The sequence below is a fragment of the Artemia franciscana genome, chromosome 20 (genome assembly GCF_032884065.1).
Source record: "Artemia franciscana chromosome 20, ASM3288406v1, whole genome shotgun sequence".
NCBI classification, from domain to species: Eukaryota; Metazoa; Arthropoda; class Branchiopoda; order Anostraca; family Artemiidae; genus Artemia; species Artemia franciscana.
This window is the reverse complement of record NC_088882.1, coordinates 12,540,421-12,557,596: the sequence shown is the minus strand read 5'-3', so window position 1 is coordinate 12,557,596 and position 17,176 is coordinate 12,540,421. Positions and strand designations below refer to the sequence as shown.

The following is a 17,176-nucleotide window of genomic DNA, read 5'->3' as shown; positions in this document are numbered from 1 at the left end:
ACGTTATTGGCACCACTCCAAAAATCCATAATAGGGCAAATAGGGCGGGCTACACCTCTATACATGACTCGCTCAAGCCTCTAAGTGAAAGGTTTGATGTAGCGTCGATGGCTGTTTTCTACAAGTACATGAATTTGTCTCCCTCAGACGATCTCTCTCGTATTGTGCCTCTCTTTGTTTAGCCATCAAGGCAGATACGAGGGCGCACAGCTCGGTTCAATTATCTAAAAGAGGACACGCGAAGAGCTGAATATTTGAGGAACAGCTTCATCCGGTTTTGCACTTCTATCTCGAACGATCTTCCTAGTGATATTGTTCCTGAAAATTCCTCTGTTGACTCCCTCTAAAGAAGATTTAACGAAAATTTAAGACCTCGAGGTGTTGGGACGAGGTAAATGAATAGTGGCATATCATATGCCTGTATGTAGCCGGCGCCGTAAATATAGGAATAAAAAAGAAAAAAAAACTTTCGATGCATTTTTTTAAGGTTTAATTTCTGGCCAAGGTCTTTTAACATATGCTCGATTAAAGGGAGAGGGGTCTATCGGCCCTACTATTTTGAAAAATAAATTCTCTTTTTAGTTATTGAAAATAAACCTGTTTTGGTATCTTCATTGGAAGAAAAAAATTACAGAAGTACCGGAACCAAAATTGCTCCTAAATTTTCAATTGTATGTTTCCCCCTCTCCCATCCTTCCTGTTTTATTTTTAAATTTTAACATATTTTAACAGCTGCAGTGACAAGTTAGTTTTCATTTCATAGATAATGGAATATCAACAAGTCAGTGTAAAAAAAAATATTTTTAATTTTCACTTAAAATTTTGACGAATTCATTTAATTATTTTACAATTTATCATTGAGGCTTTTAAAATATGTTTTGGGTTGTGATCTTATGAACAAACAAAATGTTGGATAAAGTAAGTATGATTACTTACATTAAGTATTAATTATGTTTGTAATGTTCCTTCGTCAATCCCATTTTTGGAGAAAAAATACATAGTAAGGAGAATCTCATATTGGCTTTGAAGTAACAACACTTCTCGGCCAATAGTCAAATTTATATATGAAATTTTTGAAGAGCTCCTTAATTGAGGTCTGGTTAATGCCGGTTTTTCTAAATTGAGGATCTGAAACGATTTGGATCAGTACTCCACACCAGAAAATGAAGAATTTGTTGTCGACTATCAAAAATTCTGAATCTAGTAGTCTTTAACGTAGAAACTGACTCATCGGGGCATTGCTAACGTTGAATAGGAATACCACCATGCTATAATTATTTTAAGAGGAGCTTTTTATCTTAAAGTATTGTCTCCACATACTGAATGGCTAAAGTAGAATATTTTGAAACCGATTAGTTTCAAAGCATTCCTACTCATTCCTTTCTATTCAGTATACTTGAGAGCCATCCTTAATTGCGATTTTCCGTTCCAAGACTCAAACATATTGGAATTCTTGACTGGAAGAGAAGCAATTTCTGTTTCAGGAAAATCTATAACCCACCAAGTGATAATTCTCTGTCATCACGTTCACTTCACGAATACGACATTAGAAGAAGGGAACCAAACATATAAGTCTCCCTTTCTATAATAAACACACACACTAGGGATTAGAAGAAAAGCACCCAATGAGTAAAATATGAAAATTTATTTTTAAAAGATTTTTTCATTTCTTCTTTTTTTGTAGAAGAAATTTTTTTCCAGCGATGGATGATAGAAGTTTTTTTGAATGGTCGCAAGATATTTTTTCTAACCAAAAAATAACTTCGAAGACCACACTGCCTTTCCATGACGAAAGTAAAACAGTTCAAAATAGGGATGATTCCTTTTTATTGACAGTGAATAGATATGAAATTATTTAACTGGATATTTCGAACACATATACAGTGGGCAAAAAATGGGGCTCCGAGGGAGGAGTCAAGCTATTTAAGGTGGGACGTTCAACTAGGCCGTATATTTTTTAACCCTTTTGTTTGCGATTAAACAGCTGAAACCTGCGTATTTATGTTACATTTTTCATATTTCAAGGACGAGATGCAATGCTTAAGTCCAGATATCCTCCCTCAAGTAAGATCATGAATATTAAAAAAAAAAATAATTGAAGGAAAAACGGGCTTAATTTCTTATAAAGCAGTGACAACAAAATAAAATAAAAACTACACTTTAGCTAACCAAAAAATAAAAATACTCCGAATATTTCGGCCCCACGTCCGGGAGCCTTTCTCAACGGAAAAAAAAAACAACAAAAAAAGGAGAAAATTACAACAATTTAAGATTATTTTTAAGACATTATAAAAATGCCACGACAACTAAACCAACATAAAAAATATAAAAAATCAAATATATAAGAAACAAAAACTCACATTTTAAAACAAACACTTCCGCAACTGACTGTAACTTTAGAAAAACTGAAGTAATTGTTTATATTGGCACTTTCTTCTGCCAATTTTTTTTTTCCGTTGAGAAAGGCTCCCGGACTTGGGGCCGAAATATTCGGAGTATTTTTATTTTTTGGTTAGCTAAAATGTAGTTTTTATTTTATTTTGTTGTCACTGCTTTATAAGAAATTAAACCCGTTTTTCCTTCAATTATTTTTTTTTTCGTAAATGGAAAAGCAGTGTGGTCTAAGAAATTATTTATCATGAATATTGGCCATAATTACACACCATATTAGGTTTTATGTTTCATTCAGGGTTTTTCTTGATTTTGGGTTTAATTATTAGTCGCTTTACGTTTTTTTTTCTTGCTTTCTGTGACATTTTATTGTCAATCTGTTAACTGTCGCAAATTGACATTGACGTTACATTGTCATATGATTAAGTGTGCCTGAATTCATTTTAATCTTTCTTAATTTATTTCGTTCTTTTACTCTATTAAGGCTTAATTCAGTAAATCATGGTTTAAATTAAGCAGGTTTCCTTAAGAAGTTGAATTTAAAATGAGATTATTTTGACGCTAAAAAACGTGCTTTAGTAGATCAAAAATTGATGAAGAATCTCGCATGAGCTTAATATGAAACGACTTGCTCTTATTTTTCCTGGAAAACTCTGAGAAGGAAACATAAGAAATTAAGCTACTTTGTTAATGTTTGATTACATTTCCCCCTTATTTTCCTGAAAAACTTAATAGTTAAGTACTTTCTTAGCAAAAACTTGTCAAAGCCTATTTCGGAACGTTTTATATTGTCTAGATATATGGTTAGAATGGAAAGGGAAGAATTGTCAATTTTGCGCTCAAATATCTATACGGGGATAAGAAACCAACAGATTTAGGTAATCTTTTGTTTTATGCATAGTGTATTGTATATATATATATATATATATATATATATATATATATATATATATATATATATATATATATATATATATATATATATATATATAACAAAAAGAGAAATCATCAATGCAACAGCACAAACACATTAAAAAAAAGAAAATAAAAGAAAGAAAGGAGATAGAAGGAGAAAGGGAAGACTGTTTTCCTAAATTAGTGAGTAATATAGACCAGCACTTAAATGAGGCCTTAACCCTACTCATCCATACAACCACATAGGTCAAACAGCATAGCCATACACAATCAACCATAAAGAATAATCCATATATATATATATATATATATATATATATATATATATATATATATATATATATATATATATATATATATATATATATATATATATATATGGTATGAAAAAATTTACTCTTAGTTTCTTGTAAAACTCAGAGAGAGAAGCAGAAGAAATTGAGCTATATTGTTAATGTTTGAGTATATCCCCCTTCATACTCATTAAAAAATTAGTAGTTAAGCATTTTTGCTCTATTAAAATTTGATCTTTCGCGTCATTTAATATTATCTGTATGTATAAATTAAAATGGAAAATGTATAACTTAGAAAATCATTAGTTCATTCTATGCGATTAATAAGTATTTTCTTAATGATGAATTTTCTATGAGTTAAAAATGAAATGACTCACTATAAGTTTTCTTGGAAAACTCGTAGAATGAAACCAGTAAAATTGATTAAAATTGATTTGAAGAAACTAATCTACTTTGTTAACGTTTGATTATATTCCTCCCTCATATTCTTGAAAAACTCGAAGAAAAACTTAACGTTTATTTTACAAACGTTAATATACGTTAATAAATATACTAACGTATATTTATTTTCTTGGAAAACTCGTAGAATAAAACCAGTAAAATTGATTAAAATTGATTTGAAGTCAATCAATCATACTCCCTTTATAATCATAACGCACCAATGGAACTAGTTAATGAGCTGTTACTTGATTTTAGGACAAACTGATTCAAGAGTGCAGTCCAAGATTGTATGGAAATTTCACCTTAGAACCTACAATAATTCCTACTTGGAATCCAAACTTGGATATTGAAAGCCCTCTGAATAAAGACATAGTTTTTGATGGGCAGGTAAATCAATTTTATATCTTTCTAAAACATAAATACGAGGATTTTATGTCAAGATAGACTGATTTGGTGGCGTTGCAAAACCAAAAAATGAGTATCACACTTTATGATTCAACAGGAGGAGAAGATAGGTAAAGTTTCTGTATATTTTAGGGAGGAAAGACTATTCCTCTCGTGATTAATATGATAAAACTAAAAACATAAGATGGTTTTTCCTTTAGGTTTCAATAAATCCAAGGAGATTATTCTACAGATGCGAAAAAGCTTTTATATTATTAATAAATTGTTATGCATTTCGTCTAATTTCAATGGACGTAGCCAAATCTTCTGGGTTTTCTTAAGAGGGAGAAAAACAAACAAGTCCTTTGCTAGAAAAAAATTAAATATCACAAACTAACGATTGCGCTTTCTTTTTTTCACAATTTGTGAAATCTAAATAATTAATATAATAAACTAAAAATGGAAAAACTTAATTTATGACACATTTTTCTGTTGATAATATTTCATTTGCAAAGTAAGACTTAAAAAAATACTGTCTTAAAAATTTTTACACAAAAATGAAACAGCTCTTCTTTATTTATAGGGAACGCATTTAACTGGGTCGTTCCAAATAATATCACTAGAAAATTATCTAAAATGTTCCAATTATTTCATTTTTCATATTACGTGAGCAACATGAGTTATGTCTTATTTAGTCGCTTTGTCTTGAAAGAATGCTCAGGCGTATCCAGGATTGTGTTCCGGGGGGGGGGCAAAAAAACTTTCGAAAACGCAGCAACCTGAATTTTTCATAAGGCAGTCCCACAAATGGACAATAAAATATTTATTAAGATGTTAACCAAGTTCATAAGTATAAAAGCGGAGCATCTGATGATATTTCTTGTACCTTTGGGATAATTTTGTACTCTTAATGGCTAGATATTTATCTTTGCCTGTTAATAAAAATGGAGACGAAATTCGGAACACGGGCTGAATTTTACTTTCATCACTAATACTAAACTAAAAGCAAAATTCCTGCATATAGTTCTAGATCCAGTAGATGGTGTTTTGAAATGCTCCAAAAGGAATGTTTTTTACGAGTTTTGGGGAGATTTTCTTAAATAGAGCAAAAGTCCGGATGGCAATGTTCTGTACGTGATGTTTAAAATACTGGAAATGAAGAATAAACAAGCAAGGGCAACAGCAAAATATGTGACAGCTTTTGGGCGCTTAAATATCTTACAGAAGAAGCGAAAACAGAGTGAGAGAGAGGAACGTAATTAAAAAAAGATAGTTTGATGCAACATTGCAGTAGATGGTGTTTTTTCAATGCTCCACAATGAGTTATTTCTATGATTCTCTAGGTGATTTTCTTAAATGGAACAAAGGTTTGAATGGCAATTTTATGTAAATGGCGTATCAAATAAAGTTTTGTAAATAAAGAATAAACGAGAAACAAAAGAGTAAAAAAGGAATTTCATAACTTTTAGGCACTTAAAAAGTGTGAAAAAAAATGACAGCAGTAGAATATGGAGGAGGACCAGAATGTTGATGATTAGGTTGGTAACGTTCCGGCTACTTTCTACACAAAAAAAGACTTTATCCTTTATACGTCAAAGGTATGTGTGTTCATACCATGCGCATTCTTTGGTCAATTTTTTCCACAGGATTATTAGAATTTTTCTTGTCAGTGCAAAGAGAAGGTGCAGCACTGATTATTTGGAAATTAATTGTCAAAATTTGCCCAAAAAATTAAAAAAAGAAACAAGAGAAAAGGAAAGGAAACTCTAATAGTAAAACACACCAAAAAAATATTACTAAAAAAGATAGAATTTTGTTGAAAAAAACCAACTCTTTATAAACTCTAATATGAAAATACACTTAATTGAGGGCTTACTCTTAGAGGAATCCAGCACAGAGGAATAAATGGATAAAAACCAACATAGTATACGCAGAAGATCAGAAATCCGGCAAGGTCGTCTTCTTGTTGCCTGTTAAAATTTCACTTTAAATTCCACTATATAACCTCAAACCGTCCAATAAATTACGTTTTGCTCTTTTTCGACTACTTTGTACCCATTGCCACCTAAAAATTAAGGAATAAAGTTATATTCAAATTATACTTTGCGGATATTAAAGATACTAAAGACTATATGCATTAAAGACACGACAGCCATCTTTCTAAATTTCAAACAAAACCTCAGTATTCTTGTCTTAAGTGAGCACTCAAGTTAGAATCGTACAAATGTTATTCAAGGACGAGAGTAAGGTGTCACGCTTAGCGAAGTGAGATAGTGTAAAATGACTAGGATAAATTGCTTGCTGCTGAGTAAGTCATAGTAAGAGGTGGCAATATATTTAATATTTCTTATGTGAAATATAGTATGACTTTTACTTTTTTATTCTTTAACAGTACTTTTTAACTCGGTTTTCCAACTTAATGACTTGTATTTCAGTTTATTTGATCCCTGTTGTTACTACCTCTTGGCACATACCTACTAATTCTTTCATAAAGAATTAATAATGACTCTACACATTGTATAATAAGTTGTTGTTTAATTGACTCTAGGAAGAAAAGAATAAGAGAAAGATCATACACATAAATACAAAAGTGTTTACTCGAGACGGTATACCAATGTCGTCACAGTGTGGTGGTTTCCAGTTTGGTATTTAAGTTGCAGGTTTGGCTTGTTAAACGTATTATTACCTATTCCAAATAAAGTTCTTAGATTTTTAATGCTTCCTCTTCAAATGAGTTGATATTTTTTAGGATATTCTTACACCTTTTTACTTTAATGATAAAGAAAAATATCTGTTTCAAAAGTTTCAATTGTTTTTATGTACGTATCAAAAAAGTTGTCTCCCCCCTCCCACTTTGAAAAACTCATAATGAGCCTCAAAGTTATGAAGCCCATTATCATTCAAGAAAAGTGCTGTCAAATGATTTTAGCTGTAGAATTAAAATTGTTTTTATGTATATACTCTTACCCCGCAGATTTGCCAGTATTGTGATAGGTAAAGCAATTTCTAAGATTTTAAAACGCTGCTTTGAGCATCTACCTGTTTATTTTTTTCGCCTTTAATTAATCATATTTTACAGGTCGTCAGAAACACAGTTAACATATCTGACACAACCCTGAAGCTAGTGCATCGATCCACGGGTACTCCTGGATACCGATCTATTCTTTTAATGAACCTGACTCCTGAGACGGTACCAGACTCATTGAAGTATATTCATATTCAGGTGAGACTACTTTTAGCTCCTTATTCATTAATGAACCAGGAGATTTGTTCAAAGTGGCTGCCGCATACCGCCCCCCGCCAAAATACAGTGGGCCCGCTTTGCCCTCTACTTCTGTTAACCAAAAATAATTTTTACCTGTAAAAATACTCTTACTTGGATACATTATTGATTGAATGTCGGAACAAAAATGAATATAAGCGGTGGAAGGATCGCCCTATTTTACAGTTACCAACTAAGGTGGTTGTGTGACACCCATTTCACTAAATTAAATATTTGACGACTATAAAAGCACGTTCGCGAAAAATATAGCCAATAGATGGCTTTATGGTAGCCATCTAGCTATCTAGATGGCCAGATGGCGAAAAAGCATCAACCCTTGCAAACACACATATTTGAAAAACACAAATTTATTAATAGATTGCCTGATATTCAACAAAAATTACTTGAGACAAGACTATCAGATTCCGCATAGACCACTAAACTCAACGATATGCGAAAAACATCCATTTTGATCAATTGACTGACAAACAAAATATTCGGAGCGATGAGAAAATCAGAATTTGCAACTTCAGAATAAACTTGGTTTTTTGAAGTGCTAATTTTGGTCGCTGTACTGAATCATCATAAAAATGACGTTTCCTAACGATGTTCAAAAGGAACAGCTACAGCACGGGCTACCCTGAGGGGTATTTACAGTCCATATGCCCAAGTTTTTGCTATTAAACCTGTCTACTGCTACTACTACTACTTATAGTAATGCTTCTTCCTATAATTGCTTCTTCTTCCCAAAAACTATCGTAGTTACTTTTTTCACCAATCAACATTAGGTACAAGACCAACAATATTAGAAGGTATACAACCACAAATGTTTCAGTTGTCTTAGCTAATGTAGTTGTGATGGCGTCAAAATGCATTACTATGAAAAACTAACGTGTCAGAAAGCAAAACACTGAATGCAGAAACAGTCAGACTACATCACAAGATAGAACTAAAGTTTTGTGACCTCTCACTTCTAATCTCATGTGTCCGGGCAACTATTTCCTTTTGAATTACCAAAACCCAGAAATAAACTTATAAAAAAAATTATAAAAGAAAAAAATGATTTTTCTATGATCTATATCTATATTCTAAAAAGAAAATAAAGGACAAAAATAACTTTACCCATGAAAAGCAACGCTTTAGTTAGAAGTATTTTTTGTGAGAAGAGGGGGGACAAGGTACTTTTACCGAATAAAATATGCCTAAATGGGAATTAGTAAGCCCATTTTTTCCAATTTTTTTTTGTAGTAAGGCTCGATAAAAGTTATAATCAATCATATTTACAAACAGGCTATTCAGCAAGGAAAATCAGAAAAAAAATTAAAGTTAGGATACTGAGAATATACTTTAAATACAAGTATCAACATCTCTTACATAGGTAAGTAATACGGGCCGACCTATTAAAGAAAATTGTAAATAATTAGTAAACCAACTTTCCTAAATTACGACCCGTCTTTTTGGCAAAAAATCTATTGTAGAATCCGAATATTGTGAGAGAACTTGAAAAATGAATAGTGAAAAATATTCAACAGGTGACGTCTTCTATTATTTTTCTTATTGCGCTTTTTCTTATTTTTCTCATGGTAATTTTTTTTATTTTTCTAGTGGTAATATTTCTTATGGCAATTTTTCTTTTTCTTATGGTAATTTTTCTTATCTTTCTTATGGCAATTTTTCCTATTTTTCTTATGGTAATTTTTCTTATGGCAATTTTTCTTATGGCAATTTTTCTTATGTACGATTAGAAGATATTTTGGTTGGTTTTAATGTGGTTGCACATCGTATTTTTTCCACACCTTTGTCCTATTTTTCAAAGTATCTTTAGTTTATTCCCTTATCCTTATGAGAAAACAGGAAACAGAGGGATTGAGAAACTCGTCTCTTTTTTAGGGAAATATTATATGAGGAAAGAAAAGGAAACGTTTACAGATGTCTTAAAAATTGAACCTATGTGGACAATTATCGGGAGTAATTTTCTAAAGAAAGGAAATAAATCGATAAGTAAAATACCAAAAATGCTTGGGAATACAGCATAAGCGTTATGGGAGTAGTTTCTTTACTACAAAGTGAAAACAATTCATTCCTTTATCTATTACTTTTAAAACTATTTGAAATGAAAGTTATTCTGGACATATCAAACACATCAGAATGTACACATGGATACGTCAAGTATATTGAAAAAGAATCTGTATTTAAAAATAGAGATTGTTTAATGATAATGCAGCTTATGGAAAAAAAGGCAGCAACTATGAAACCGTGATTCCAGTCATACAACATGAATATGCACAGTGTAAATGTAAATGGGGCTGAGTTTTTTCACTCTCAAGGTTAAAAAATGCTTGGATTCACTAAAAAAATAATATATTGTTAAAGTCCGATGAAAAAAATCAGACAAATTAGAAACGAAATCGTGCATCAATGCATAACTTATTGTCCTTTAATAAAATGTTGTTATAAAGAATTTATGTTTTATGTTAAAAGAGGCAAAGATATTGACTAGGGACGAAAATAGGAAGGTACCCTTGAGCTAATCTCCTGGTAAAAGTAATATTTCTACGTAGAGCGAGGTTAGACGGCAGAAAATTTTCTTCTGTATGCTATTTTTTTAAATTGTTGGTTTTTGACTCGAATTTGCCAAGATCTGCTTTTTTTTCTATCTCTGTTCTTTGAGTTTTTTTTTAAGTGATAAGTCGTCGTTTCATCGGTCTTCAGTTTACTTGTGGATCAGTATAGTAATTTTCTTTAAGGGCCATTACACATCGATGCTTTGAATAAGCTCATGACAATCTTTCCTCTCAAAATGTGTTTTCGTTGTCTTTTCTATAGCTGTGCTGCTATATTAGCTGCTTAATTTGAGAAGGTACCTTGATATACCCTTCCACCTTGGGTATATCAAATGGGTGGCTGTTATAAGTAATTCACTGAATTTCCGCGTAAAGTTATGAAAATGATCTTGCTAATTAGTAGCTCCTTACGACAAATGTGTATGAGTAAATTATTGCATTAAGAAAATTTGTTAAAAATTAATCATTGAGAAAAAACTGAATATGACTAGCCAGGGATATGTCATTAAGGAGAAGAACTGTTTTGGCTTTTCTTAGGTTTTCAAGTCAGAAAATGTGTTTTCTTTTATTATACACTTTGAAGGCGGAAGTACTGAGCCATACGTATATTATAGCTGCATATCCTTTTGTGTCACAACTTGAATGTTGGTTTCATATTCTGTGCTTCTCACAAGACTCACTGTGTTTTAATTGTTATTTTTAGGTTGTTGTTGAGGGAAATATTTTCAAAAAGACATTTGAAGCTGATTCGAATATTCTTTATATCTATTCCTGGGATCGAAAGAATGTTTACCGCCAGAAGGTAAGTTCTTTAATTTTAATAGTATGGGAAATTAGTTAATTTATCCACCTCTTCTTCCTCAAAAGTGGCTGCACAGGGACAAAAGTATATTAAAATTACCACTGAATACAAGAGTCTGTTTAATACGTCACAAATTCCAATAAACCACCTATTGAAAAAGCCAAGAAAATATACAATTTATGCTTTCAAACTCTAAGATATATCTTATGCACATCCAAATGTCTATTCAATTCGTTTTTTTTTTTGGAAAGATGGATAATTTTTATTTCTGAGAGGACAAAATTAATTAATAAACAAACTGAGTATTCAAAATCCGGTTACTAAAAGACCAGATTGTCTTTCTATAAGTTAATATAATTTGGTTTTAAAAAATAGGATATTTTTATATGCGAGAGGATACAATTATATAATAAACAAACTAAATATTCAAAATAAACTATACAGGTTCTTGGGGTAGTTCCAAAATATCAGTTTCTCCTTGCTTTGTAAGTTTTTGCTGTCATAAATAAATTTTCTTGTTGTTTTTCAAAATGTATCCTGTTTCTTACCTATACCTTAAGAGCTGACCTTTAGGTAGATATCTGTTTTTACATTATCCCATTCAAGTTAGCAACTGGGTATTGGTGAGAGACAAGTACTTTAACTTTCATAGAGGAAGTTTTCAAACAAAAAAGTTACTTAGAAAATTCAAAAGATCTTCGAACGGCTTTCCTGTCATTTGTTATGAAGGATATACTGTCGCCGTTCGATTTTTGATGAAAAAGACTAAGTTTTCGGAGTAGGGAAATAAAAGAAATCTGTTGGCGTATCTATAGGCAACAAATTTTGCAATTTAGGTTTAGATGGCCTGTTTTGTCGTATAAGCTTAACTTGAAAAATAGGCACAGGGGCTTCGCTAGAACGTCATTTCTTTCTTGGAATCATTCTTTACAATAAGACAATTTAAAGTGGATCTTTATTTTTTAGTAGGAAGTTTAAAATTTATAAGAAGAAAGTAAAAATACAAAAATAGTATTCTATCTGCTATTATCTCTCTATAATTTCACTCTTTGCTGTAAAAGCTTACTTACTATTTCTTCTTCTACTATCGTTAAATCCACCAAAGAAAATAACTGTTTTTGGGGTATGTTGCATGTGCATAAAATATGGTTTACGATTCTTAGATCTAGAAGCGTTTCTCTCACTGCTCAACCATAGTAGCTACAATTTTAGCCATAATGACACGCTCTTGGTCACGCTTTTAGACCATGTCCTAATTGGCGTTTTAGTTTGCAATAATTAGAAAACAACGGTAAAAAAGATTCTTCATTTTAGGACATTAACGTGAATTAGGGAATTAGTGCTGATAACACCAAAGTACAAAACCTTTCAATTTTTGTTATATATCCTAATGTTGACCCGGTATCTGTACCCGGCCACTGGTTCAGAAAAGCTAATGGCCTAGTAGGAGAACAAGGCGTGGCCTCTTTTATGCCACTTATATCTACTAGTAATAAGACTAACAAAGAAAAATAAGGCGTGGTTTTTTTCATCTCCCAATACATATTTTTTTTAAGTTGAAATGTGCTTTTCATTGTATGTGTACAAGTTTCCTAAAGTATAGAATCCTTATTGATCCTTATGATCATTAGGTGTGATCTTTTAATACCATCATGATCTTTTTTACACTAATTAAGATGGGCTTTAGTCACACCTGTGCACATTTTGAGTTGCATATTCAGGCTAGTCCTAAATGGTATGTTTTCCAGGTCTATGGCCTAACTGAAGCTGTTGTATCAGTTGGCTATGAACATCATGACTGTGATTCAATTATATGGCATCATTCCACTGTCACTCTTAAAGGATACGATGTTGACATATCTAACATTGGAGGTTGGAACTTAGACATTCATCATCACTACAATCCAAATGAAGGTATTTATAACTGACTCCCTTTTTAAGTGACAAGAGATATTTTTAGTTTACTTCATAAGAGAAACCTCAAATGTCATTTGGATAGGACTTTGGATGACTTAACTACTATAGAGCTGGGTTAAAAAAAAAACCTTAGAACTAAGACTTTAAACTCTAGAAAATGAATCGCTAGACCTGCATTAGGTTGAAATATGAAAAGATTAATTTGTTTACTAAAATAAAGAATTGGGTATTCAAGAAAAAATTTGGTCTAACAAGATATGGAAAATATTTTAAAAACACTTTCATCTCCGAATGCACTAAAAAATATAAACAGTTTTTTCTGAAACCAGGAAATACTAAAATTTTCAAATGCTAAGAATAAAAGCATAGGCAAGTATGATATATATTTCTTAACTACTCGAGGACGAATTTTTATGCTATCACAACCAAAGGCTGTCTTTTAGTAAAAAAAAAATCTTAATTTTTAAAAGTAGGAAGAAAAGTAATTTTTTAGTTTATTAGGCGATAGGAGAAACTGAAAACAATAAATAGTTGAACAACTCCAAACGAAAGTAAAACAGTTCAAAATAGGGATGAAACCTTTTAATTGACATTGAACAGATATTAAATTATTTAACTTGATATTTCGAACACATGTACAGTGTTCATATACATGAACACTGTATATGTGTTCGAAATATCCAGTTAAATAATTTTATATCTGTTCACTGTCAATTAAAAGGTTTCATCCCTATTTTGAATTGTTTTACTTTCCTCATGGGAAGGCAGTGTGGTCTTCGAAGTTATCTATAACTCCAGACTTTTTATAAGTAAAAAGAGAAAAAAGAAAAAGAAAAAAAGAACTTGAAGCCTTAAAGAAAGGGGTAAAAATTTTCAATGGTTGATTTCTATCTTATTCGTTATTGTTATTTTCTCTTTTTTATTTACTGTTTGGACACATTATTTTTATTCTTGCTTGAACATTTAATTTTTCTCTTCAAAGTTTTTTATTAAAATATACTTTTTAGTTTTGCCAGGTTTAAATCTGTAGAAATTAATCAACTTACAAATTATATTTACTCTTATCGCCTTAACGAAATACTCAATATTCTTATATTCTTTGTAAGAAAAAGAAAATATTCTCAAATCTGTTTCAAGTTCTAACGTTTGTTCTTGACAGATGAATGTCATGTTTGCCGCAATAGTGAAAGCATTAACTAAACAGAAAAAAGTAAAGAAAAAGTAATCAGATTCGAAATTTATCACAAAACATAAAACCATTTAGAATACCTAAACAGTTAAAAATGCCTAATAAAATTTGAAAAAATTTTCTGCGAAATTATGCAAAACATCATTTTAGAAACCTTATTTTATTTTCATTTTTTTTTCAATGATTTTAGAAAGGCTTCAAATACTTTCCTAAACAAAGTACGCTTTCTCACGACAGTAATTAAGTAGTTTAAACTTTAGTTTTGTTTACAATATTGGTAGCATAGTAAGGAGCAATCCTAGCTCCTCAATCACACAGGGAGTAAAATATTTATAAATATTAATAAATAAAATTGTTGAGAAAAATTAGCAAGTTTTAAGATGAACATCGTAAAAGTAGTTTTCTTTGTACTTAAAAATAATATCCTTTTGAAATTACTATATATCTGTTCTGAATAATAAATTTCCATGCTTCGCAAAATAGAAATTTGCTGTTGATACGTTAATTGATTCTTTCCTTTCCCACTACTTCAGATTTTAAAGAACATTTGAGAATATTCAGAATATTTAAAGACCAACAATTTCCTTAACAAATTATGAATTTAGTGTTAACATAGAAAGGCCAGCACTATATACCACTGCATGCCCTATTCACAGCAGTTACCACAATTACCCGGATAATTTTTTTATAATACAGTTCATTTGATTTTTTTTTAAATAAATATATACCATCAATTTTCAGCCAATTTTAAAACGGCAAACCTCCAAATAAAAAATATAGATGTGTTAAATTTATGTCCCCTTTATCCACTGCATAATTACACTTCCAGCAAGTCAAGACTGGAAATATCTCCATAGCAAATCAATATGAAACAAATTATATTTCGAGGGAACATATCAAATTAAAATAATCAAACAGTTCGTGGTAACGAACTGTAGTAAGGAGCGACCCGGCTCAATAGTAACCAAAACTCTAAAAAATGGAATTTTGATACCAATAGCTACATCAAAAGAATCGCATTTTAATGCTGGTTTTAAATATATAAGTTTCATCAAGTTTAGTCTTACCCATCAAAAGTTACGAGCCTGAGAAAATTTGCGTTATTTTAGAAAATAGGGGGAAACGCCCCCTAAAAGTCATAGAATCTTAACGAAAATCACACCATCAGATTCAGCGTATCAGAGAACCCTAGTGTAGAAGTTTCGAGCTCCTATCTACAAAAATGTGGAATTTTGCATTTTTTGCCAGAAGGCAGATCACGGATGCGTGTTTATTTGTTTGTTTGTTTTTTTTTTTTTTCCCCAGGGGTGATCGTATCGACCCAGTTGTCCTAGAATGTTGCAAGAGGGCTCATTCTAACGGAAATGAAAAGTTCTAGTGCCCTTTTTAAGTGACCAAAAAAATTGGAGGGCACCTAGGCCCCCTCCCACGCTAATTATTTTCCCAAGGTCAACGGATCAAAATTCTGAGATAGCCATTTTATTCAGCGTAGTCGAAAAACCTTATAACTATGTCTTTGGGGACGACTTACTCCCCCACAGTCCCCGTGGGAGGGGCAACAAGTTACAAACTTTGACCTGTGCTTGCATATAGTAATGGTTATTGGGAAGTATACAGGCGTTTTCAGGAGGATTTTTTTTGGTTTGGGGGAGGGGTTGAGAAGAGGGGGATATGCTGGGGGAACTTTCCTTCGAGAATTTGTAATGGGAGAAGAAAATTTCCATGAAGGGAGAGCAGGATTTACTAGCATTATTTAAAAAAAAATAATTAAAAATAAAAGTGAAAAAGCTTTTTCAGCTGGAAGTAAGGAACAGCAATAAAACTTAAAACAAACAGAAATTATTACCCATATGAGGGGCTCACCTCCTTCTAATACCTCGCTCTTTACGCTAAAGTATTTTCAGTAATTTCAACTACTTATTCTACGGCTTTTGTGATTCAGGGGGTCATTCTTAATGAATTGGGATAAAATTTAAGCTTTAGTGTAAAGAGCGAGGTACTGACGATGGGGCGAATCCCCTCATATATGTAATAAAAACATGAGAATACAAAAGTTCTTTACGTAAGCTAATTTATAAGTTACGTAAATCTTTTACCAATAAAAAGATTCGTAAAAAATTAAAAGTTCTAGTTGCCTTTTTAATTAACCAAACAATCGGGGGGCAACTAGGCTTCGTCCCCCGCTCTTTTTTTATCAAAATCATTTGATCAAAATTATGAGAAAGCCATTGAGCCAAAAAAAAAAAAATATGTAAATTTCGTTTTGATTATTCCTCTGCGGAGAGCCAAAATCAAAACATGCATTGATTCAAAAACGTTCAGAAATTAAATAAAAAAAACAAGTTTTTTTAACTGAAAGTAAGGAGCGACATTAAAACTTAAAACGAACAGAAATTACTTCGTATATGAAAGAGGCTGCTTCCTCATCAACGCCCCGCTCTTTACGCTAAAGTTTTTTACTGTTTTAAAAAGAAGAATTGAGAGAAAGAGTCAAACTTTAGCGTAAAGAGCGGGGCGTTGATGAGGAAGCAGCCTCTTTCATATACGAAGTAATTTCTGTTCGTTTTAAGTTTTAATGTCGCTCCTTACTTTCAGTTAAAAAAACTTGTTTTTTTTATTTAATAATTTCAAAAGATTGCTATAACTACAGGGGAAGTAAAACTAAAAGGTGATTATCAAACCTGCACTACAACAATTACTAAATTACTAATAAACGAATACTACTGAATTACTATTGAAAATTACCTTCCCTTTTGTATGAGTATGAACTTAAAAAAACAAATTTTATAATAATTGTTAAAAAGATAAAAAACAATAAAATATTATTAGAAAAACAAATTCTATGAAAAATTAAACAAAGTTTTTCTTGTGTAAATCAGGGTGTGGGGGTATACATTACTGGAGGGGGTTACACTGAATATCGTTTCAATGTCTATAATTCCCACCAGAAGCAAAGCTTGGTCTCCTAAAAATTAAGCGTGGGAGGGGGCCAAGCTGCCGTCTAATTTTTTCGGACAC

General features: G+C 31.5%; 1 protein-coding gene across 1 annotated transcript in view; it reads left to right on the top strand.

Moving 5' to 3' along the window:
* The window catches only part of LOC136039767 (teneurin-a-like), a gene marked incomplete in the record, with an annotated part of 538,588 nt that overhangs the window by 458,853 nt on the left and 62,559 nt on the right, over positions 1-17,176 (top strand). The window contains 4 exon segments of the mRNA XM_065723631.1: positions 4,296-4,427; positions 7,504-7,647; positions 10,954-11,052; positions 12,801-12,966. Coding sequence (XP_065579703.1) covers positions 4,296-4,427; positions 7,504-7,647; positions 10,954-11,052; positions 12,801-12,966 — 541 coding nt within the window.